The sequence below is a fragment of the Thermobia domestica genome, chromosome 8, assembly GCF_964235325.1.
Source record: "Thermobia domestica chromosome 8, izTheDome1.hap1.1, whole genome shotgun sequence".
NCBI classification, from domain to species: Eukaryota; Metazoa; Arthropoda; class Insecta; order Zygentoma; family Lepismatidae; genus Thermobia; species Thermobia domestica.
This window is the reverse complement of record NC_137461.1, coordinates 10,800,499-10,823,960: the sequence shown is the minus strand read 5'-3', so window position 1 is coordinate 10,823,960 and position 23,462 is coordinate 10,800,499. Positions and strand designations below refer to the sequence as shown.

General features: G+C 33.4%; 1 protein-coding gene across 1 annotated transcript in view; it reads left to right on the top strand.

Annotated features, from left to right (window-relative positions):
• Positions 1-485: 485 nt before the first annotated feature.
• The window catches only part of LOC145691544 (carboxypeptidase inhibitor SmCI-like), a 96,516-nt gene continuing 73,539 nt past the window's right edge, over positions 486-23,462 (top strand). Inside the window, exons 1-4 of the mRNA XM_081766953.1 lie at positions 486-576; positions 8,092-8,204; positions 11,533-11,562; positions 14,799-14,825. Of these exons, the coding sequence (XP_081623079.1) occupies positions 8,114-8,204; positions 11,533-11,562; positions 14,799-14,825 (148 nt within the window). The 5' untranslated portion in view covers positions 486-576; positions 8,092-8,113. The remainder of the gene's footprint in view (positions 577-8,091; positions 8,205-11,532; positions 11,563-14,798; positions 14,826-23,462) is intronic.

Genomic DNA, 23,462 nt, shown 5'->3' with positions numbered 1-23,462 from the left:
AATGCACGAAAACTAAACATCCTTCTTGTATAACTAATCTTTATTTAAACTATATTTTTAATATTTCTTTATTATATAATAACTAGTGGTATATATGTATGTTTCCATTGTTTTGTTCTTTATGGTTTTCCTTCAGTATGTTCCTCTTTATTGTGGCTGTTTTATATTTATGAACTTTTGTAAGTATCGCTGAACGGTTGAGTGCTATTGTTAATAAACGTCAGGAACATATATTTCATTTAGATACTGTCCTTAAAGAAATGTGTACCCTCTGGCGTGGAAAACTGTCTAGAGTAAGCAGAGCAATATCGTTCTTCTAACACGACAGAATGATTTTTCCTATACTTAACAATGTTTTATGCAAATTTCAGTCCAAGATATTAGTGATGAAATTTTTAAAGTTCTTTGTCTTCTTAATTAAAATTACTTTTTTCACTGATACAACAAAGATTTCTTTTCACGTTCTAAACTTATAAATTTGTCTTCTGATGTGGTAACTGCAAACGAAGCAACACAAGTCTCATTTCTCAGTAATAATTCATTTAGGAAACAAAACATAAGTGTACTTCCGCACAGGTAATTATATCATTAAGTAGGCCTGAGATCAAAAATAATAGTAATAGATGTAGAACGGGTAATTCCGGATGAAGTTCTAGTGAAACATTAAGTAGCTAAAGTTCTGATATGCAAGAAAAATGGAGAGTTAAAATTGATAAATGTTCTGTCCTGTATAATATAGGCACTGGCGCTAATCCCGGGGGGATGAGGGGGACATGTCCCCTCCAATCTTGGAACTGTCGGTACTGCCCCCCATTAATCTGATTTGAAATGTTTTTTAAAGATGTGATGGTTTGTATCCGATGGCTAGAAAGGAAAGTGAAATAAAATTAATGTTCCCCAGAATAAGCCTCAAATCTGCCCGCCTCCCAATGTTAATGACAACTCTGCTCCCTGATTCTCCACTGGATTGTTTTTCGACTTCACAAATACTTTGAGCATCCCTTAAGAAAAAGAAAAAAAAAACTTTCTTACTTGTCCCACCCAATGTTGAAGGCAGATTTGCGCCGCTGAATATAGGTTGTGTTTCTGTAGTTTAGAGACAAATGCTCGTGTTTTAATTTCGCTTCATTACTCCCTATTTTTCTGCTTTATTTCATTCGAATTAAATCATATTCAGTCATATTTTCTACTGCGCAAAGTTGTGCCTTTAAGCTTTCAACATTTTTTCATATTAATATCTTTTATAATTGGCAAGTAATAATCAAATTAATTACAGTTATAACCCTACTTGTATTTAATTTAAACATATCTTACAATTATCCACATATAGTCAATGTAATGCTACTGATAATAACTTAAATTTTCGAGTTCAAGGTTTAAGATCCCTATATAGTATTCTATGTGATTTAGTGCTGAGTTTCTAGGATGAACATACGATTCACATTAACTCTCCAAAATATCCGCATACATTATGAATTTTCAGAACATTCCTATAACCTGTTCTAACTTTCATCTACCTATCAAAGTTTTAAATGAAGAGGAAAAGGGCTCGTAGTTCTAATAATAATTGCTTTAAATTATGTTAGCTAATTCTGGTTTTGGTTCAGAGTTCGTAAATTAGCATATGTTAAATATATCTTACACAAGGATTGATAAAGTTAGGCTTTGTTACTTAGTTAATTTATCGTTTTAACTGCACTCCTTTTAACTTTTGTTTCTCAAGTTTAGTTTAAGTTAGTATAGCTTTGATAAATGTAGCTTAGGCTAGCTTCACTGCTTTCCAAGTACCTTAAGTGGCATTGGGACATTGATTGAACATCCAACGCTTATCATTCACTGGATATCGATGTTTACATAAAAGTACAATTTTGCCCGTACAAATCTTCTAGGTGTCCTACCCCAATCTACTTATTCCCTTATGTCCGGCATGTTGGTTTCATGGGAAAATGTCTGGCTATTTGAGTGACTATCACAGTCAGAAGAATCTTGGACATCTAAAAGTTGACCCTCAATAATTAGGTACATTCCGTTTAAATGAATGAACAACAACGTGCTTAATATAATTATTTTTCTATGTTCTACATTGACTCTGAATACCTCAAGGAAGCCACGGATCTTGTTTGATATCCCGCAGGAATGAGTTATGTTTGTTACCTTTTTAAAGCTAAGAAACATCATGCCAGAACAGTTTAGATACTTAAATTTTCATGTAGATTTCTTTCCTTTAGGTCTACTCTCTAAAGAAAGCAGTCGTAATGAAATAAGACGTTTGCAGGCAATAAAGATAATTCTTAAAAATAGGTTTCCAACAATCGTTATGTGTGTCCATGTTTATATCCCTGTAATACCAATACGCTTATAGTCTCTTTTTGTTTTTTTCTCTGTAAGATCTTTTTTCTACTACCTTGTAGACTTATTTCGTAGACAAAATTGTATGTTTGTTGAAAAATGCTTCAGCAAGAAAATTTCATGTAAGAAAAGTAAAATTATTACTATTATCAAATTGTATAGGACAGTTATTTAATGTTTTTATTACATATATTTCTTATTATTATTTCAGGAAATTGATTTGTACTTAGAATTAATAATTCTTTTTTTTTGTTGTTGACCTAAGAAACTTTTAAAATTAGAAAATTATATTTACATATATAGTATTCAGAAATATCTACAATGTCTTATCTCTTATTTGTTTTCCGTTGGTACATGTACGTTTTAATTTTGTTGTTATTAATATTATTAATGTTATTATTAGGAGTAGTAGCAGTAGAAGGAGAAAGAGAAGGACCAAGTTTCTCGTAATCAGTTTCCGCATTTGTTTTCTATCTCCTCAAGCTATATGCTTTTGAGAAGAAAAATGGTAAATCGATATAACTCACATTCTCCTTGACTAAATCTGTGTCACGATGGTCTTGGTGAGAACATTTCGACAGTAATGGTAATGGAGTAGCGTAGTTCCCTTATAATTAGTGTTAGACCACCAGTTTTACCTTTAAAATATATTATTTAAACTCATTCTTGCGAACGATAACCATCTTTCAATTCGGTTTCGATTTCATATGGAAGTATAAAGCACCGTTCAGAGAGGTTAAAGCCCAATCTGCACACATAGTAGAAAGTACGAACTTCGCCATTGATTTAATCTCATACTCTGTTATTAGAGATATAATAATATAATTCAGACTCTGACAGCCCTAATGGCATAGAGAGCTTATCCCTTTAATACAATTAAAGAAATCAGTCGAAGTTAGTGACAAAGTAAAGCTCCAAGGGAACTATGATTTGATCTTTTGAGTGGGTCTTAAAAGACAAACAAACAGAGAAATTACTTAAATAACTTAACATCAAACCCCCTATACACGCACAAGGAGCCTTGTTCTGGTGTCGAAATGCTGAACGAGACTATAGTCAATCGATTTGTGTTAGTGAACAAGAAAATTCCACAGGGTGGGAGAAACTTTTGATCGCAACCGTCAGTACTTATGGGTGAGAGTAGGAAGACTGGCAACACAACACGTTGTGGAGGTAAGATTTACTTCTGCTTCTAACCTTATAAATACAACCGAAAATGAGATGATATACTAGTTATATGACCAAGTCATCATAGAATGACTTCGAATTAAATGTATTAGTTGGATGAACTGCTTCTACCTGAATCACTGATTATTGCTTTCAGGTTTCAAACGTAACCGTAATTAGTTTTGACTGAAAACTAGTGTGTGAGCTCGAGTCTCTACCTTAGGCAATAGCGCCGTAGCTTCCAAGAACTTCTTCTCGTTCAGTGCCACGTATGTTGTTTATGTTATTCGCGGCAACAAAAAACATAATGTGGACCCTTGCATCCTTGCATCATTACAAACCTTATTCTGTAACCTACAAATGTATTCGTTCGATATAACAGCGTAACTCTTCATCTTCCATCGACATAAACGAATTCGGGAGTCATGGCTGTATTGAAGATACCCGGTAGCGAAGTGAATTCTCTCAAACAGATAATGAGTAATTTCTTTCCAGTTCTGTTTGCTTCTATAGCTCCTACTTCTAGCATATATATGAAACAAAGAACATTTCACGCTTTCCCTCAAATTTAATATCTTGCAGCACTAAGTCAAGTTGAATAAAAGTACAAGTTCTTTCCTAAACTTCCGAAATTCCGCTTCCTGTTGTCTATAGCGCTAACATTATATGGGACTTCGTGACCGAACAAATTAAACAAGCACTCTCGTGGTATTAATGGCTGTTTTTTTTCATAGAAACACATTTCTCATTTACTTTGCAGCCGCTTTTAATTTCACTTAGACCTTATATGCTAGAAGACGAGTTGGTAAATCGTATGTGGATGTGAGCACTAATAGTCTCAAGAGGCAAAGTTCGACATCAACGTTGATTTTTTCAACATGATGTATCATCAATAGAACATTAATTACTTCAGACGTCACTTTGAACAATCGAAGTAGTCGATCAGTAGCATTCACATGCTTTCCTTTATTTTAGATAATCTATTCTCAGGTGATATATTCTCTTATTTTACCTCAATTAACAGTCTATAATTGAATCACTGATTGGAAAAAGGGAATATGTGCATCAGACCTAAGTTTTCAATAACGCTAAAAAACCTTCTAGAGGCGTTGTTTGTATTTGTTGCAAAAAGTGTATAATTGATTACTTGTAGCAAAACAACTAACAAACACTAAGACAACAAGAAGAATCTTGTATTGCAGCCCTGGAGTTGGTTAGAAAAGCTTAAAAATGGAAAAAATATTCCCTTTTTCCAATCAATTAAAGTTGGGTGCAATTGTAATTGTGTGTAGGGTATGTAATGTGCAGTTTGATAGAAAGCTATGAAAATGTACATGTTGAATGCAATGTTGTATGTTAATCTTGGATATATGTATTCGAACTATCACGCATATTAGGCTTCTAACACTTTTATTGTCACCGTTCGTTTTTCTGTACAGCACATGTTATTCGTACAGCAAGAAAAGTAATACAATAGACAACTGAACAAAATACGTAGCAAAATACCTCGTCACAGTAGAATGGGTTTACATAGGGTCCTATCCATCTGCATCTTCGTCTTCTACAGTTTCTTGATCAGTGGTTTTTCATGAACAAATCATCCTATAAAACTGTTTGTATTGGTCAGGTATGTATTTGATGATTTGTGAAGAATCGTTGATATTTTTCTGATTGATCGAGACTTGCCAATCGTATGCCTTTGACGTTGGCAGTGCAACGTTTGTGACATTACTTTTGAGTAATCGAAAAATATCAGTTCTTAGTCCATTGATAAACTTATGAGCTTGGACATAACCTGGAGATTCTGCTTTGTAAACAGTGTCTCTATTTACTTACTTGGAATTTCACTGTTTTGTCCACAATGCTACCTAAAGATTTCTAAAGCGGTTACCACCAATGTTTAAAATCTAAGATTTCTTCATTGACAACTTCGTAAACCTGAAATGGAGGATCATTATTTGTTGCATTCGTAATGTGGTTATACTGTGCTGGTAAATAAATGCTATTGTGTCGTTTGAGTTCTGGTTTGATTACAGCAAAATTTCGGTCACATGGTAAAAACTGTGACCTCTGACAGGCAAATATTGGTGTATAGTGGGAACCGTTATGATACGGTCAGGCTGAAAAGCATTCATGTCATTGAATGATTGCAGTTTTGACCACCACTTGTAACACTGAAAACATGTAAATCTGTAACTGATTGGGGCAAAAAGTTCTCCATAGATTGTGCAATGCAAAAAGAAGGCGAAGTATCTTAACGAAAGCAGAGGGCTCTGGTGGTTGTCTACTTACACACAGTCTCACAGTTGTAGTCATGTCCTGTAGTGACTGTAAGAAGGAAATAAGAAACGTAGTTATTCCCTTTTTCTAATCAGCGAGATATTTTGTCTTCTACATTGGTCATATAGAGTTGCCCAAATATTCCTATTTTCTACTCAACGATGTAACTATCTCAAAGGAACACATCTGCTATCTCAGGTAAAAATCGCAAAAAATTGTACTTATTCCCTTTTTCCAATCAGTGGTTCAATTGTCTTGTAACCTTAAAACTAATTTTTGGCGACTTATTAACCTGTGTACTGAAATTACGTATAAAACATGTATAGTCGTATATCCCACTAAAACAATGGTGGAGCATTCATATTTCCGTGATCAGATGACATATATGATTCAGTTTTGCAATCAACTTTTGATACACCTGTGTTATCTCTCTAGTTTCTCTTTGAGCAAAGGAATTAATCGATGTAAGTGTAATGCTAGTAGTTTATGACCGAAGACTTACCCAAATTTCTACTAGAATGGAAACCATTTTGTGTCCCGATTCATACTCTATAGCTCATATTTAGTATCTTCTTCCACATTATTAATTGATACAGATTTGTTAACGATATATTTCTAATGACTACAATATCTCCTTATCGCTTGTCCATCCTATTAACCAAGTTTAAGCATCAAACGTACTAATCCGCCAACAATTCGAGACCTCAATGAAATAGATCACCCTGACACTCCGAAAGTGTATTATTGTTGTTTCCTTTGAACAGACAATTATAAACGCTGTCAATCTTTACATTATAAAATTGAGAACAGACTATCTATGCCAACTTTATTGCATTGTGCTCTCTGAGATCTGTGAAGATATTCTGACACAGTAGTATGATTCTGCCTCTTAATCGGATGTCAACAGCTGAGAATCTGAAATGTTTTTTTTTGTCTTGGGTGATGTACAACCTAGCTATTTAAAGCATCGAATGTTCAGAATTCGAAACCTTACTTACCTTCTTCGAGTAGTCGAATGACAACCACCTGACCCAAAGTTTCAATTTCTTATAGTATTATAACAATGTTTTTACTTGGTTTTGATTCTTACCTATTATTTTTTACTTTACGTCTAGTGTATTTAATCTATCTTGCACAATTATTTTTCCTATACTTATTGAGATGTTTATTGTGCTTGTTTCTTAATTTAACAGAATTGTTTTGATTATGGTTTATCTTTTAAAATATATTTAATGAGTGAAATGTGTTGGTAACTACTCTTTTAATGTTGAAGAAAAGTTCCTTCGTATGGACAACTCATTAAATATCTCTTCCGGAAACTAAACAATAAAAGCATAATTAAACTTTCAACACTACAATGATTATGGTAACATCCGGAACATGATGCTTTTTAATTATTTTGATACTAAAGAACACAAAACGTCTAAGTATAAATTTGTGCAAAGTGGACACTTTCTAATATGTATAAGTAACATTGACACCATAACCGGCTTGACGAAAAAAACAAATGTTAACTGACAATGGCGAAATTAAATGTATACAGTAGTTGAATTCCCTCTCAATCCAAAAGTTTTGTTTCCAAAACTCTAAAGAATAACGTGAAGCTTAAAATATTAAACATGACCGATTTATTCAAGGGAAAGACGCACACTTGAACTATTTGAAAGTAAAATCATGATGCAATTATTGAAACCTATCAGGAACAAAGATGTAGAATGCCCTTTACTTCATAGGGAGAAACTGTATAATTAAAACCAATTCCTTAGCAATGTTAGGGTCGTTAAGTCTAGGGTACACAGATGGATATATTCTGTTGAACAAATTAAAGAAACTGAGCTGGTTTTCAAAAGTATAATCGAAAACCAGTAGAAACACAACTTTAGGAAAATCTTGCCACCGATAAAAGGACAGTATTCAAATGGATTTTGCAAAGTGAACAATATAAAGTAAAAGTGTATACAGTTGGCTGAAGACAGATGTCAATCGAGAGAACATAAGTCATTATTGTGGTTACTTGCACCACAAAGATAATTTAATAGTAAACCATGCACTTGTACGTTATCAGAACTTACCAGAAAGTAACTAACTGTGTATATCGGCTGAATGACCAGTGTTAAAACGGATCGTTGTTTGCTAATCAATGTATCTTTCCTGTATTACCTAAATAACTTTTAAGAAAATGGATTGCCGAGGTGTAAATATATAAACTTACTAACACTTTACATATTAACATCTACTTTATAATGTAACTAACTTTTGTAATAAACTTATAATATTTTCTTTGAATTATTCTAGATAATATTCATTCTTATCGACAATGAAGATGGTAATTGGATTACTTTCTTCCAAGATTATTATTATTCTTATTGTATGTGTTCAATCAACCGTTTCTAAACAGAAGAGCGTAGGTAAGTTTCATTCTTTAACGCATCATATGTAACACATGGCTGATTTTGATAGTAAAAACACGTTTATATATTGTACAAAAAAGTTCACATTAACGTATGATTAAGAAACAATAAACTAAGAGGATAAATTTATTGATATACAAATTTGTTACAATGGCTAGGCCTCATTTTAACTAAATACGTTCTTGGTCGTTTCTTGTTCATCTTTTCAACCAAGGTAAAAATTTTAACCAAATGTAAAACTTCCGTAACCAATATCTATGGTAGTTCAAAAGACTTTATTAATATATGCCACATACTCTATGCTTTTAATAAATAACAAAGGATTTGTTAGAATTACCTAAAATGATTGGATATATGTGTGTTTATTGTAATAGATTTTTTCGATAATATGACAAAATTACTATAACGTTACAGATGATTCTAAATGTGTGGTATAACGGATTGTTGGTAAAATATAATATCTCAACATACTTTTAAATCACAGATACGAGAAGCACGTATATATAAATCGTATAGTGATTTCCTTTACTATATTTTAGTACACATTTTAGTCCACGTGGTTTTATGGACCATGTACGTACAAGTTAAGATTCTACTCAAAGAATCATCATGTGTTCACTGTTCTCGTACCAGAAATCAAACATGTAATTTATACAACAAAGGTGTATGAGATAATTTATAGAACAGGAAGATAAACAACAAATATTTATGATTTAACGTCATGAAATTAACAAATTATATAATAGAAATGATTAAATTCGAGCCACGTCTTTTGCCAGTATATCCTAATTATGTTGTAGCAATTTTCATAATCAAAAATTATAAAGCATTTAACAAATAGTTAACCCCTTGCGTTCCATGTGTCATTTTCTTATCTGCGTGCTGTAATACACGATTCATTTAGTGTCGAAAGATTGTTTAACTTATTAACCTCTTCCCGGATATGGCATCAGATGATACCATATATTTATCGGGAAAATAATCCAATATTTGTTTTCACGAAGAAGACTGCGAACTGCAGGTAAGTAAAAGCAATATTATGAAGCACTTGTTCTTACTTACCTTCAGTTCGCACTATTCTTTCTGAAAAAAAAATCGGATTATTGTCCGGAAAAATTTGTGACATCATTTGATGCCATAACCGTGAAGACGTTAAATAGGTCTTAGTTATTGTGCACACTTCAGAAGAACATTCACACTATTGATGAAAACAATTATTTTCGTTGTGGAAAATTTGAACTGCAAAAAGGAAATTCTGATGTCCTGAAGGGATTGTATGCTTCTCCAGGTTGGCCACACAGCCCAAACATCAAAGGCAAAGTTTTTCCTTTTCCGGTCTGGAAATGGATCCAGAAGTTGCTATTTGTTTATCGACAAAACAAAACACATGTGTGCTGTAATTGAATGCTTCCTTAGGCCTGAGACAATTTTTTTTGTATTTTCTGTCAGTGGGATTCTGTCACCTAAGGAGAAATAGAAGAACTAACTCTTGCCTTGCACCCACTAAAAAATTTCGTCAACTCCAGGATTAACGCTACCCTTAAGAAGAAATACGTTTTATGGCATCAACATGGATGTCACTGATATGAAAGAAGTTAATATGAAATTTGAGACAGGCTGTTACATTCAATCCCCCAGTACCAGCAACAATGCTCAGTAGTACTGTACGCAAAAACTACTTCATAAAATCTATACTGCTAGACTATTATAACTTATATGTTACTTTAATAAATAAACAAATATATGTTCTGATATCGTGTGCTTTAAATAAACTGTGTAGTCACTCAATAAGGGTTGGAAACCACTGTCCTAGATGGTAGGTTTCATAAAAGAACAAGTAAATGGAATAGAACTCACCTAATAGATAGATGTAGTCATGGATTTATGCCTACAAACATGGACTATATGCCTACGGATTCAGAGGTAAGTAATTCGTCTGTAGCATGTTTCTAGTACGTTAAATTTTCACTAATATAATCCTTACACTTACTTGGTAGTGTTGAATTCTACAATCATTATGAAAGGTTTGTTCACCGAAACCACATATGCCGTATAAAAAGTTATTTATGAAGCTATCATGTTATTGGAATTCTTTCGAAATTCCATTAAGAGCGCTTAAGGAACTTATAATATTGAGAGAATCAAGTACTTTAGGAATTATGTATCACAAAAATGCTCATGCTTTCTTAGTTTCAAGTATTGTGTTCCAATTTAGTAAAACGAAACCAAAGTTAGTAATGTAATTTAATTAAAGTTACTAAAGATCGAGCTTCAAATATTACTTTGCTGGTATTTGGTATTTATACTCTTAAAAGGATCGTTCTTAGCTTTGGTAAATTGCTCAGTTAAAGAAATAAATTTATGCAAATATTTTTTCTTAGTAGGAGCACAATGGGTTGAAGAATGAACTTCTCACAACACCGAAGCATCAAGCAGCTACTATATTTTGTAACACATTGTCATTAATTTTGCATATCATATTTAAGTGATCAGGTTCTGATTCCTTATACTATTGCAGTGATTAATATCTAGTAAAATTAATTTTGTATTTTGCATTCTTTGGTTTAAGAATAAAATTTATGCAATTTTGTCACGCCGAAAGAATATCCAATCGAATCTACCAGGAGTGCTTAGAAAGCTATAAAAACTGTCAAGAGAAAAATCGATGGTGTATTTCTTTCTATGCAATTGTATTTTGGTACAAAGAATATATCTTTACATAACGTTGTTTTTCTTTAAACATTTCAGAACGTAAAAACTTTGAAATTATATATTTTACACTCAATTGTAATTAAATGACAAGTTCATTAAAGTCACAATACGTTATGAAACACAACTACTCACATGAAATAATGTGTATATATGAATTATATATAAAACCTTTGTTACTATTTTGCGTGTAAAGTAATTTTCTCATCCAATCATTAAGAACGCATTTGCATTTCTTTTCAATTTCTATTTTCATATTTACTAAATTCACTACATATTTGTTAATAACTCATATCAAAATTTGGAAAGTGATACTTCTCTTGACAGCTTCTTCCTAGATATAGAGTGATATTGTAGTCACTAGGAAATTACATCAATAGTCCGATTCAGACATTTTTATTAACAATTCAAAGTTTTGTTTCCCTCTGACATACAAAATATGATTGTACTCTCTGAAGTCATGAACGAAATATTCATTATAAATTTTAAATTTCAATTACTTTGAATCAGATCACATAGAGTTTGGTGTCGAGGAAAGCTTGCAACAAAATATATGAAGCATTTTATAGCTTATAGACTCAATTTTTATTACAATTAGATTTTTTATTTATTTTAGGTGGGTATCCTCCGAGGCCTGGAAAGCATGGTAAATACTACGATTTAATTAGATTATTTACTTTAACACGCGATATTAATTGTAGTGATCGTTATACTGTATGGATCGCTGTACTATATTAATATCAAGATGAATGTAACAAATTCTATCATTTATAGTCACAATTTTTTCTTATATACAGATTATGATAATTGTGGGAAAATATATACAGGGTGTTTCAAAACAAAAAGTCAACGCTTATGTGCTGATTCCTGACACCAAGATAGTATAGATCAAAAATGATAGTACAGATGAAAAGTATAGATCAACCTCGGTGCACAAATGCTTCCTTTCGAAGTTTAAACCTACCGAAAACTTGGAAAACTAAATTTTAAAGGTCCATAGCTGCAAAACGATGGGCGTGCTTTACTCGGGTCAAGATTTCACTTGGGAACAAATATGTGCGCTATCCAAAAAAAATGCATTTTCAGAATCCTAAAATACTCACGCAAAAATTATAACTGCAGTTTGACTACGGCCATAAAATTTGAAGTATTCACCAACTATCTCTATAAATATTTTTGGGTGAGTTTTCCAGGAATCTGAAACATGGATATTTCGGTAGGGCACATCCTAGATCGTAAGTTGAGTCTTGCCACCTCTTTCAATACCGTGCCGTTGGGACAGGTGATCGGAGCGACGGCCTCTGTCGCCGAAGTAAGGGGGTGAAAAGTTCGGGAGAAGAAAGAAAGAAAGGGAGCATAATAACTAGGAGTATATGTATAGAGGATCCCTGGTATACCTACGCCCCAGGCGCTGATTTTCTATGGTACGGCACTGAACTCTTTCAGTAACAGGCTAACTGTTATCAAACTTCATCTTCCTAGGACGTAAGGATATTGTTTCCTAGATAAACGACAGTGAAAAACCTTAATTTTTAAAAATAAATATACATCAGCCTCTAACCCTAATGAAGGGAACAAAATTAATATTAACACTATAATTCCGCATAATGTAATAATTCTGTAAATTGTTATTATTTGCATCAATATCAAGACTTGTATAAACGTACAGTACAATACAACATTCAACATGACTGAGATCCACAATGGTGGAAATAATTCGCTAGTAAGTAAAAATTTTTAGCACGTAAAAATATATTATCATACACCGTTCAGCTAACTAAGTTACAAGTAAGTTATGAATGACAGCTACGGGGCGTGATTTGCTTACGTTTTGTCTAGCCAATAGGAAAAGAAACGACGTTTCAAACTCTTCGACTCAGTTTGACGACACTTGAGTTCAGTACGGTTTAGGAACGTGTTGGTATGTGAATGGTTCGTTTCAGTTTAGGAAATTTTTTGTTCGGTTTGGGAACAGTAGAGTTCGATTTCGGTTAACTCTTAGAAACTGGTTTAACTGTACAAAATATAACAGTGGTTTACGTTTTCAGGAACCATCCATCTCTACTTTAGCCTACCAGGCTTAACCATGGACCCTCACATTGGGAATGTTCTTCCATAGCAAAGGATACTTTAAGTTGAAAAATATTGACAAAAGGCACCATATGAATAGTCCCATTTTAAGTGCTTGATGAAGTCACGTAAGATTAATATTCATTTTCAATGTTCTTTAATTCTTCAAATTGAATAAGAGAAAATCTTACCTACGTTACGTTTGGAAGTGAGATTCCTCATTTCCTACTTTTGCACCACATGCTCCCAGTAAGGGCAAAGTTTCTCGGAGAACACCCTGTCACTTTGTTCATTATTCTACCATTAATACTAAATAGTCCAATGGACCCACTTTGCGTTCACAATAGATGGCTGCGTTCACTTTTTTGAAGGAACGTTAAAAATAGTAAATGACCATTTCCCCATATTTTGTTAACTTGGCAATCAGTTAAATCCTTTAAGTAGTAAGTATTTCAGCTTCGTAAGTATTTCAATGTATGGTTTCAGTTATTCTACTTCTTTCTTATTTAGATAATTAAGTAACAAACTATGAAGTAAGCAAACATTTGTGAACACATTATAATGTCAAATTTACACATAAGGAAAATGTTGACATTCTTATATCTGAAGGTAGCTGGAACAACCGCTGGCTATGAATTCATTCCTTCAATACTGATACTGAAGAACCTCCCCATATCCGAATGGCATCTCACCTGGATTTCACTTACTTCTAGCAATCATTTAATAAATGTTAGTAATAATTTGTCTTTCGGAAGAAGTTAACAAGGACATCTATAATTGACAACTTACTTCCACTCGCACGAGCACGTTTTTCAAGCTGTCATCTCAATAACAAATCATTTGCGTAATTTTTTCAAGTTGCATACGATTCGTTCAGGGTTAGGTGAGATCCCGTTCGGACCTGAGGAGGTTTCTTAGCATCAGTGCTGAGCAATGAATTCATAGCCAACGGTAGCTTAAGCTACCAAAATTGACATTCAGGTCCGAAATTACATTTCTTCGAGTATATTCTTACACTGGACTACAAAGAGTTTTTGCTTGGTTTCCAGAACGATTTTCTAATAACTCACAAATGGACACATAGAAAGTTCATTTTATGAAGATTCTTCATTCGTAGCCTCGTTTGCTGCATAGCTCCGATATTTGGCTTACTTCCCGAATATTCCGGTTGTTATATCTCAGTTTCATTGATGGCTTCTCTTCTCTGTTATTTCTTTCTTTCTCTAGTAATGCAATGTTGGTCGACTTTTGATCATTTCTCTACCCTGTGTTACTATACTTACGAAGCAGAAATATTTATTGTAATATGTTGAAAAATTAATTTTAGTATATTTTTTTAAAAAAAACAAACCTTGATTTTGTAACCTACTACACATGAACAAAAATATTTTTAAATCAGTGTTTATAAAACAATATTGGTTAAATCAATATATTGCACACCACAATTTAGTCCTTTCTAGTACATACATCTATTCTTCCAGTACTTTCATGTCTAATTTAAAAGATTGTCAAAGGTTTTGTTACAAAGTGAGGAATTTCCTCTAATAATCTTAAGTTTTCCTCTGAAGTGTATTATTTGCTATTGACAGTCAGAAAACTTGTTACTTCAAAATACAGAAGCACATTACACATGACAATAATTGTTGCACGTACTTCTCCGATTGTTTGAAATCCAATTCATACCAATTTCACTGAAAATGTTGAAAAGTTCATGAATAAAAAGAAATGTGTTACGTAATATGCTAATAATAAAATGTTTAATCATTTTAAATATTCTATATATATTGTTAATTTGTACTTCATTAATTTTAGGTCGTAATCCTGGTTCTATAAGTGGTGGTAAGTGCAATTTATCTTTGTAACTAAGTACATAAATTAAAGAATAGCAGAGAGTTAACTAATTTGTTGAAAACCTTAGGAAAATGAAGTCGACAATAAGGGCGTGGTTTCAAAATCAATATTAACCTTATAACTCTTCTATTTTTTTCTGGGAAGGCCTCGTTCAAATTGTACAAAAATGTGCTATAGCATTATATTTCTTATTTGATAACATATTAATTCTCTCCTACATAATGGAAAGACAATGAAGAGATTCGATCTGGTAAGTAAGTAATTTAATGTACATTTTAACAATCAGATATGATTTCATTTCTTAATCGGTGAATACTCAAAAATGTAAGAACATTTTGATTGTTAGTTTTTATCTATTGCAAGAATTAGTATCACCAAAGCTTCCATCACATTATATTGGCTTTAGGTTCTTAGATCAGCTAATTAAACATTGAAAATACTTTTATATTTGAAAACTTAAAACTCGTAGTATATTAGCAGTCTTTAGGTTCCAACACTATATATTATACGCAGTATTGTAAGTGTTTGATGCATATAGATTTAAAATTTGAAATAAATCAATGTACCGCCATTTAAAAAATAAAGCTATATGTACGGTGTATAACGCTAATCAAATGTTACTATTCCTAAACAAGTGAAAGATTTTCCCTCATCGATATTTTGTTAGAGAAAGATATGAAAATGAAATTTTTGAGTTTTACGTCCCATGATATGCTGATTAGGCTAAAGGAGACGGTAATGATGATTAATGAATGCTATGGTGGAATGGGAAAGTGGGATGAAACTGGAGAGCCCCGAGGAAACCCACGCACACGCTGTTCGTCCACCATAAAGTTCACTTGGTGGCGTCTGGGATCAAACCCGGGACCTCAATTACCAGAGGTGAACACTCTACGACTGAGTCACTGCGGCCCAATCAAAAGATTTGAGTTTCATACATGATTTAGAACTTCAATACTGTATCAAAACAAAATAAAGCAACCTCCTACTGAGACAACTAAATACTATCTTCATACGCTCCTTTTTTATTAATAACACGCATATGTCAAGCATAATTAAAAATTAAGGCGCCATTCGTAACTTTATAGGGTAAGTACGGGGTATAATACTACGTTACAAACTAAAATTACAAACGTTTTTTTACTAAAGACAAGTTGTTTGTATTAGGTCACTATCGGGTAATGTGTTTTACAAAATTGTATTCTTAATGTAAGTAACCGACCTTCGTTTAGGATCTAACACGCTATCCATTTACGATAATATTACACAGTTGCCTGCATAAAATGGAAAAATGTCCCTTTCGTAAAGTGAGGATTGAATAAACCACCAAGCAACTGACACAAGCAAGGAGGTTTACGAAATATAAATTGCCGATTTCAATGAAATTTTGACTACTTCTAGAAGGTAATAAAATAATAGACACGTATTTCTTTTTACGGAGTTTAAGATTAGAAATCACGCTTTGACCGTTAGAGTTGGTCTTAAACATAGACATAAAACAAACAATAAATGTAAGAGAAAACGTATCACCAGGACAGCTAAATCAGACTCTAACTTCAAAATTACAACATTCAAACAGTTCAACAAATATTTTGATTACAAATGCAAAAAATGTATTCCGGTTCGAGATGCTCTGAACTTAGCCAAGGACAATTATAGTCGGCAGGGGTTGCTATGAAAAGGTTACAGAACTATTTAAAACCCCTTCCTCTACTTATGTTTAACGGGCGCTGCATTTAAGTGAATCTCTGTACCTATCACTATTCTGAGTTCTTAGACCGGATAGTTATGCGAGTCCTCTTGCATCTCTTTATTTCAGAATTTTATAAATCTAAATTGTTATAAATATTAATTTATTGAGAAAACAATTTACCGTAATGACGTTCCGTTAAAAAGTGTGTGATGGACAAATATTATTTACTCCACGCAATGACTTAGTAGAAATCGCAAAATGACTTAGTAGAAATCGCAATCTTTGAAAGAAAATGTTACAGGATTTTCAAAGGTCGAAGGTTTTTCTTCCAATTAACTTCTTTCCTACCAAGCATATCTAATAAGATTTGCTAATCTGGGAGAATAAAATTGATTATGAATCAGTTACTAGATTTGAATTATATTATTATGGGGATGTAAATTGATGGCATAGTTGTGGAGAAAGACAATATCAGAAAAATGTCTCAAGAACTTTTCCTTGACCTAAAAAACAGACAAAGGAAATTAATGCTGTCAGTTGTTCCTGCAAGAATGGTTTCTATTTTTGGGTACTCTTTTGTTCTGAAAATAAGTTTAAAAGTTGATTAAATAAAACAACTCCACGAATGTATTAAGAAAATGGATTTTCCATTAGGCGTTGGGAGGGAAACCTATTAAACCCTGATCTAGTAAGACTTGATGTTAATTTTTTCCGAGTTTGATTTTTTCACAACAATATTTTCAGACTTAAACAGGTTGTTTTGGACTGTAGAGCCAAATGTTCCATTCTTTCCGTGCAAAGCAATTTATAAGGTGACAGTAAAACACAGTTTCTAGAAATTAGAAGCTGTACGGTGCAACTAAGAGTCATATAATTTATTGACTGCGACACGATTCCTACTTTTTATGTCCCTGTAAACACTAAACTACGTACCCTGACAAGGAAGGGTCACACAGTGGCTCCGCTGAGATCCGAACGAGACAATTGTGTTTGCATTTGATATGTTATAACTAGACGAATCCCAAAGTTATACGTGCCACCGGGCGGAATATCGTGAGTTACAACAAAAGCTAAAAAGCTGGAAGAATAGTTTGAACCGAGTCATTTGTTCGGAAACGGTTGGGTAAATGGAAAACTCGGACAATACGTATCCCATTATTTTCAAGGACACATTTTTTATGATTAAAAAAAGTTTGCCCCAGGGTCCTCGCAGGGTCCCAGACGGGGTCCAACTCAAAATTTTCAAATGGCAAGGGGGGTTAAGTAGCACATCCTTTGAAAGCTGTTATAAAATGAAAGAAAATGCAGCAAGTCTCGACTCTCTACGACAACCCTGTGCAAAATGGCGGAGGGTCAAAAAATAAACAAAAACAATTGAAAAGTCTATGGTCACCCCTATAAATTTGAAACGGTGAGACAAATGTGAAAATAAAAAAGGGAGTGTGGCATTATTTTCAAAGTACAACAATTTAAGTTAAAACGTCTTGTCCCAGGGTCCCCACAGGGTCCCAGGTGGGGTCGTCTAACTAAAAGGTTTCAAATGGCAAGAGGGGTTAAGTAGCTCATCGTTTTCAAGATCTTGTTAAATGAAAGTAGATGGAGCAAGTCTCAACTTTCTACAACCCTGTCCAAAATTGCGGCGGGTCAAAATGTATACAAAAGCTTAATTGAAAAACTATGGCCAGCTTGAATCCAAGATGGCCACTTAAAACCTATGTCATTCATAACAGTACAAATCTAAATCTCTTTTTTTTCTCTATTATGTATTTAGAAACAATATGAAGACTAAAGAAGAATTGAATTTCTATTCACTTCAACTATTATTTCATTCGGTAACAACACCATATATGTTTTGTTCTTAATGCACGTTTGTCACGGTTCTCTCGGCATCATTTACTTGAATATAACGAATATGCGATGAACACACAACTCTGACTTCCTACTCATACTGCTAAACAAATGTTGAATACCTTCGGATATTTTTCTAATTTTGTCATAAGTAGTTCACGCATAAAGGACTTGCTGCACCAGTAGGTTGGGGGCTCTATTTAACGTATTCGTGATGGTTACATTTGCATGTCATTCGTTGGTTTGATCGCAATACTTCAAGCACTATAAGATATACAAAAAAAATCATTTGCAAGATTGGCGAGTAGTACCAAACCATGTGTAAGTCATTTCAGTACACCGAGCTATGTCACAATATTCCAAGACATAACATATTTATATACAAGCTCATTTTTCACGCCATGTTGGATTACAGATTATACTTTTTGATATTTTGTGGATATCTACTATTAACCATAAACGTAAATACCACATTTCGCTTCTCCAACACAAGTGATGTGAGCTGAACATACGTTCGATACATAGTGCGGCATTTTGAACTCAATATGTCGCGTTTTTGAACATTTCGTATATTTTCGTCACCTACTAATCAACATTCATGCCAAATTTGGTTTTCATAGCTTCAGCAGTTTAGTATGCTTATCCTTTCAATATAGGGTTTAAGCAACCATCTTGGATTCAAGGTGGCCACAGATTTTCAATTAAGCTTTTGTTTACGTTTTGACTTTCCGCATGTTGGACAGGGTTATCGTAGAAAGTCAAGACGTGCTTCATCTTCTTTCACTTAACAAGAGCTTTCAAACGATGTGCTACCTCTCTTGCCATTTGAAACGTTTTAGTTGGACCCCACCTTGAAACATGTGGGGACCATGGGACAAGACGTTTTTACTTAAATCGTTGTACTTTGAAAATAATGCCATACTTCCTTTCCTATTTTCATATTTGTCTTACCGTTTCCGATTTATAGGGATGGCCATGGACTTTTTAATTAAGTTTTTGTTTACACTTTGACCCGTCACCATTTTGCACAGGTTTGTTGTAGAGAGTCGAGACTTGCTGCATTTTCTTTCATTTTACAACAGCTTTCAAATGATGTGCCACTTAACTTTCCTTGCCATTTGAAAATTTTGAGTTGGACCCCATCTGGGACCCTGCTGGGGACCCTGGGACAAAGTTTTTTACCACAAAAAGTTTGTCGTTAAAAATAATGGGAAACGTGTTGGCCGAGGTTTCCACTTACCCAACCGTTTCCGAACAAATTACTCGGTTCAAACTATTCTGCCAGGTAATTTTTTTGTAGTTCTTACATTACAAAATATGTTGTAACTCACGATATTCCGCCCGGTGGCACGTATAACTTTGGGATTCATCTAGTTATAACATATCAAATGCAAACACAATTGTCTTGTTTGGATCTCAGCGGAGCCACTGCGTGACCCTTCCTTGTGAGTATTTTCAAAGTATTCCCTAATCGATCAGAATTATAAATCTTTACTTTACCAACTAAGAACATGTGCTCTGCTTCTATTTTCTTCTTTTACATTCTGTACTTGTCGGGTTTATAATCTACATCAGTATTTTTGTAGGCTGGTTTATCAGTTGAATAATGCCATTAGAAACTAGTAGAAATCAAAGGTTGACGCCAAAATGATGTCAGTTCTCGAATCTTGGTAGATGAGGTGTGAATATGTCTAGAGTATCTCACTGAGATTTTTAGGTTCTTTTCAGTATATTACTTTGTTCCTTACAATTGCTGTCCTAATCTCATAGAAAGAACTGTAGTATTTCCTCCTGTCAAAACGAAACCTCTGAATCGTAGCTCCTTCATCCATTTGTATTTTTGTGTTTATAATGTGAACAAAATAACGCCCAATATCGATAAAGTCTTTAATTTGCTTTTTAAGTCCATTTTCCAGCTACTTACATTCTGAGTTTCTCCCTTTATATTTTATGTGAAAGTGTGTTTTCAATTTCGCCAAACATTATTAACCCACAAACGCCCAAGACCAGTTTTATTCGTTAGCAACTGCATTGAACAATACCGTGTTACATCGAAAACCTGAGAAGAAAACTGAACGAAATTCGTACAACAAGAGAACGGGTAGTGTGCCTGAAGTGGAACAACGGGCTTTTGGCTAAATGAATGATATAGCCCATGTAAAGTAGTGAAAAATAAAGTGGGTCACTGGTGGCACAAGGGGCGTTTGTGGGTATAAATATGTATATTCATCACATAAAGCATATAATTACTCCCATCTATTAACAGTAAAGATAATATTATTAGATTTTGGTAACTATTTTGAAGACAATAACATTCTTAAAATTTTGTAGTATTATTCACAAAATCACCTATAAATCACCATAATTTGCCACTTATTATGTCGATTATAAACTATCACTGCTTCTGTTTGCTAAAAATACATAGATCCAAAGTGTAGTGTAGTTTTCTGCAAACAACAACTAATCAGTTAGTTGAACTGTGTATAATAGTGGTGGAATTTAATAGAACTTCTATGCATATTGGTTTCCCTCCGTAACGTTTGGTACATCGTATGCTTAGCTGGTCCTATATTCACTCCAACTTTTTAAATGTTGGTCGTTGATTCAAGTTAAGTATATTTTCGGCACCTAAGCAATGATTGATGTCCTGCCCCATAGCTCATTTTTAGTTGCTTCCATCTAACTGAGATTAATCTTTAGGTACTGCCTCCATGTTGGTAAAAATTATTTTGCTCTATCTCTTACTCTTACATCCAAAATAAACATTAAGACAGTAATAGACAGAAATGTGGTAAAATAAATAGTATTTGTTGTAGTTCTTTATTCATTTTTGTGCATACGTGTTGCTTTCTATCTCATTTGCATGTATTACTAAAACATACACATTTTGTTCCGAATGTTTATCTATAACTAGCACGTAATTACCCCTGTTAGTTTTCATTTTAAAATGCAATGCAAAAGGAACAACGTGATTTTAAAAAGATTTTATTTCTTAACAAATTGAAACTTCTAAATGCATCCAAATCAAATTATTTAGAAGCCAGTAAAATAACCCTTCTGTGATCAATATGGGACTTTATTTAAAGAGTATGTTTTTTTTATTTATATTCAATAGACGATGTCGACAATTTTAACGTAATATATTTCATGTGAGAGGAGATAGAAAAACGTGACTAGAGGAATTGTTGTTCTGCATATGTTTTTAATTGCAATATGTGAATGAAACCATACTCGTGATGATACCAGCAAGTATAAATAAGTCTCACTATTACTTACAGAAATTCAAATAAAATTCAACAGAATAATTGGATAATTTGTAACTTAGTAAAAAAAAGAGATCATTATTAGGTGTTAAGTACAACATTAATAGAATTAATCTCTTTTAGAGAAACGTATACATTTCGTGTTTACCTTCTTGTGTGAGTACGGAATTACTCTTGGTGTATTTTATATTGTAAACGAATTCGACCTCGTTAAAATAATTAGGTAGATGTTAGAGCAGTATCTCCTATACTTTTGGTGCACATGCCTTCTTTTAGAGAAGAAGGAAAAATAGAATGTTGAAACATTTTATAAGTTTTTGGAACATAGTTTGAGATAGAAGATGTGGTTTTGAAATTAGTTTTATACTTATATGTTTCTTGTCACACTGATTAATAGTTAAATACATATTAAAAAGTATTATGCTGTGTTTAGTCGATATTGAATAATTAATTTTTAGCATTCCTGTAGTGTAGTATTTCGCGCAGTCGCATACAAGAATTTACGTTCCTGACAGACGATAGGGAAAAGAAATGAGAAGCAGATGTGTCTCTTATTTCAATTAGAAAGAAGAAAAACCGACTGAGCTACGTGAATAAATCACAATGTTTGTAACCTACATGAATCAACATAAAGTTCAAGTTCACCTTACCATGGTGGATGTCAAAGTGATGTTCTGTAGCGTATAGGGTGTGGTGAATATTTCTTGTATCGCTTCATGTGAAGTGATTGAATAAGAGTCCTATATTGCCTGGCGTGGTGGATACAGTGCTGTATCGCTTGAGGCAAGGTGGAGAGTTCTGTATTGCCAGGCTTGGTGAATAGAGTCCCGTATCGCTTGAGGAATGTTGGAGAGTCCTGTATTGCCTGGCGTGGTGGATACAGTGCTGTATTGCTTGAGGCATGGTGGAGAGTTCTGTATTGCCTGCGTGGTGGATACAGTCTTGTATCGCTTGAGGCATGGTGGAGAGTTCTGTATTACCTGGCGTGGTGGATAAAGTCCTGTGTCGCTTGAGGCATGGTGGAGAATTTATGCACGCTCTTAGTAGAAACTATCCTGTATCGCAGGGGATGAGGATGAGGTTTCTTGACCTTGTTCAGGAGGATTTAGGCAGTCTTTTACTGACTTGTTGTTAGGTTATATTACGTATGAATATATTATTACCGGTTAGGTTAGGTTAGGTTTGCAACTGAAAATTTGAATCTGAAAATTTATTTGATAACTTTTTAATTATAGGAGGGGAGTTGTTGATAGGAAATGCTTTTGAAACTGAATCTAGTTTTGAGTGTATATTTTATATACTGTGGGTTTGGAATTTTTTATTAATATGAACTGTGTTTCTATAAAGAAACTTTTGAAATGTTTATATGCAGAAATCGTCTATTAACAAGTTATTATCTATGCAAATAAGATCATATTTGTACTTACCGATTTATTCTATATTGGTACACGTTTTGGAAGAGATCTATTAATACGAAATGACATACTTATTTGAGGATATCATTAAACCTTTTTTAGAGAGGAGGAGGATGTTAGGGCAGAATCTGCTATACTTTTGGTGCATATGCCATCTTTTAAATAAGAAGGAAAAGAAGTAGAATATTCTAGAAATTTGTGTAACATAGTTTGTAATAGAAGTTATGATGTTGAAATTAGTTTTATACTATTATGTTTCTTGCGACACTGATTAATAGATAAATCCATAGTAAAAATGTAACGCTGTGTTTAGTCGATATTATATAATATATTTTTAGCATTGCTGTAGTTCAATATTATATAATTAATTCGTAGCGTTGCTGTAAATTAATAGCAAGTCGTCAAT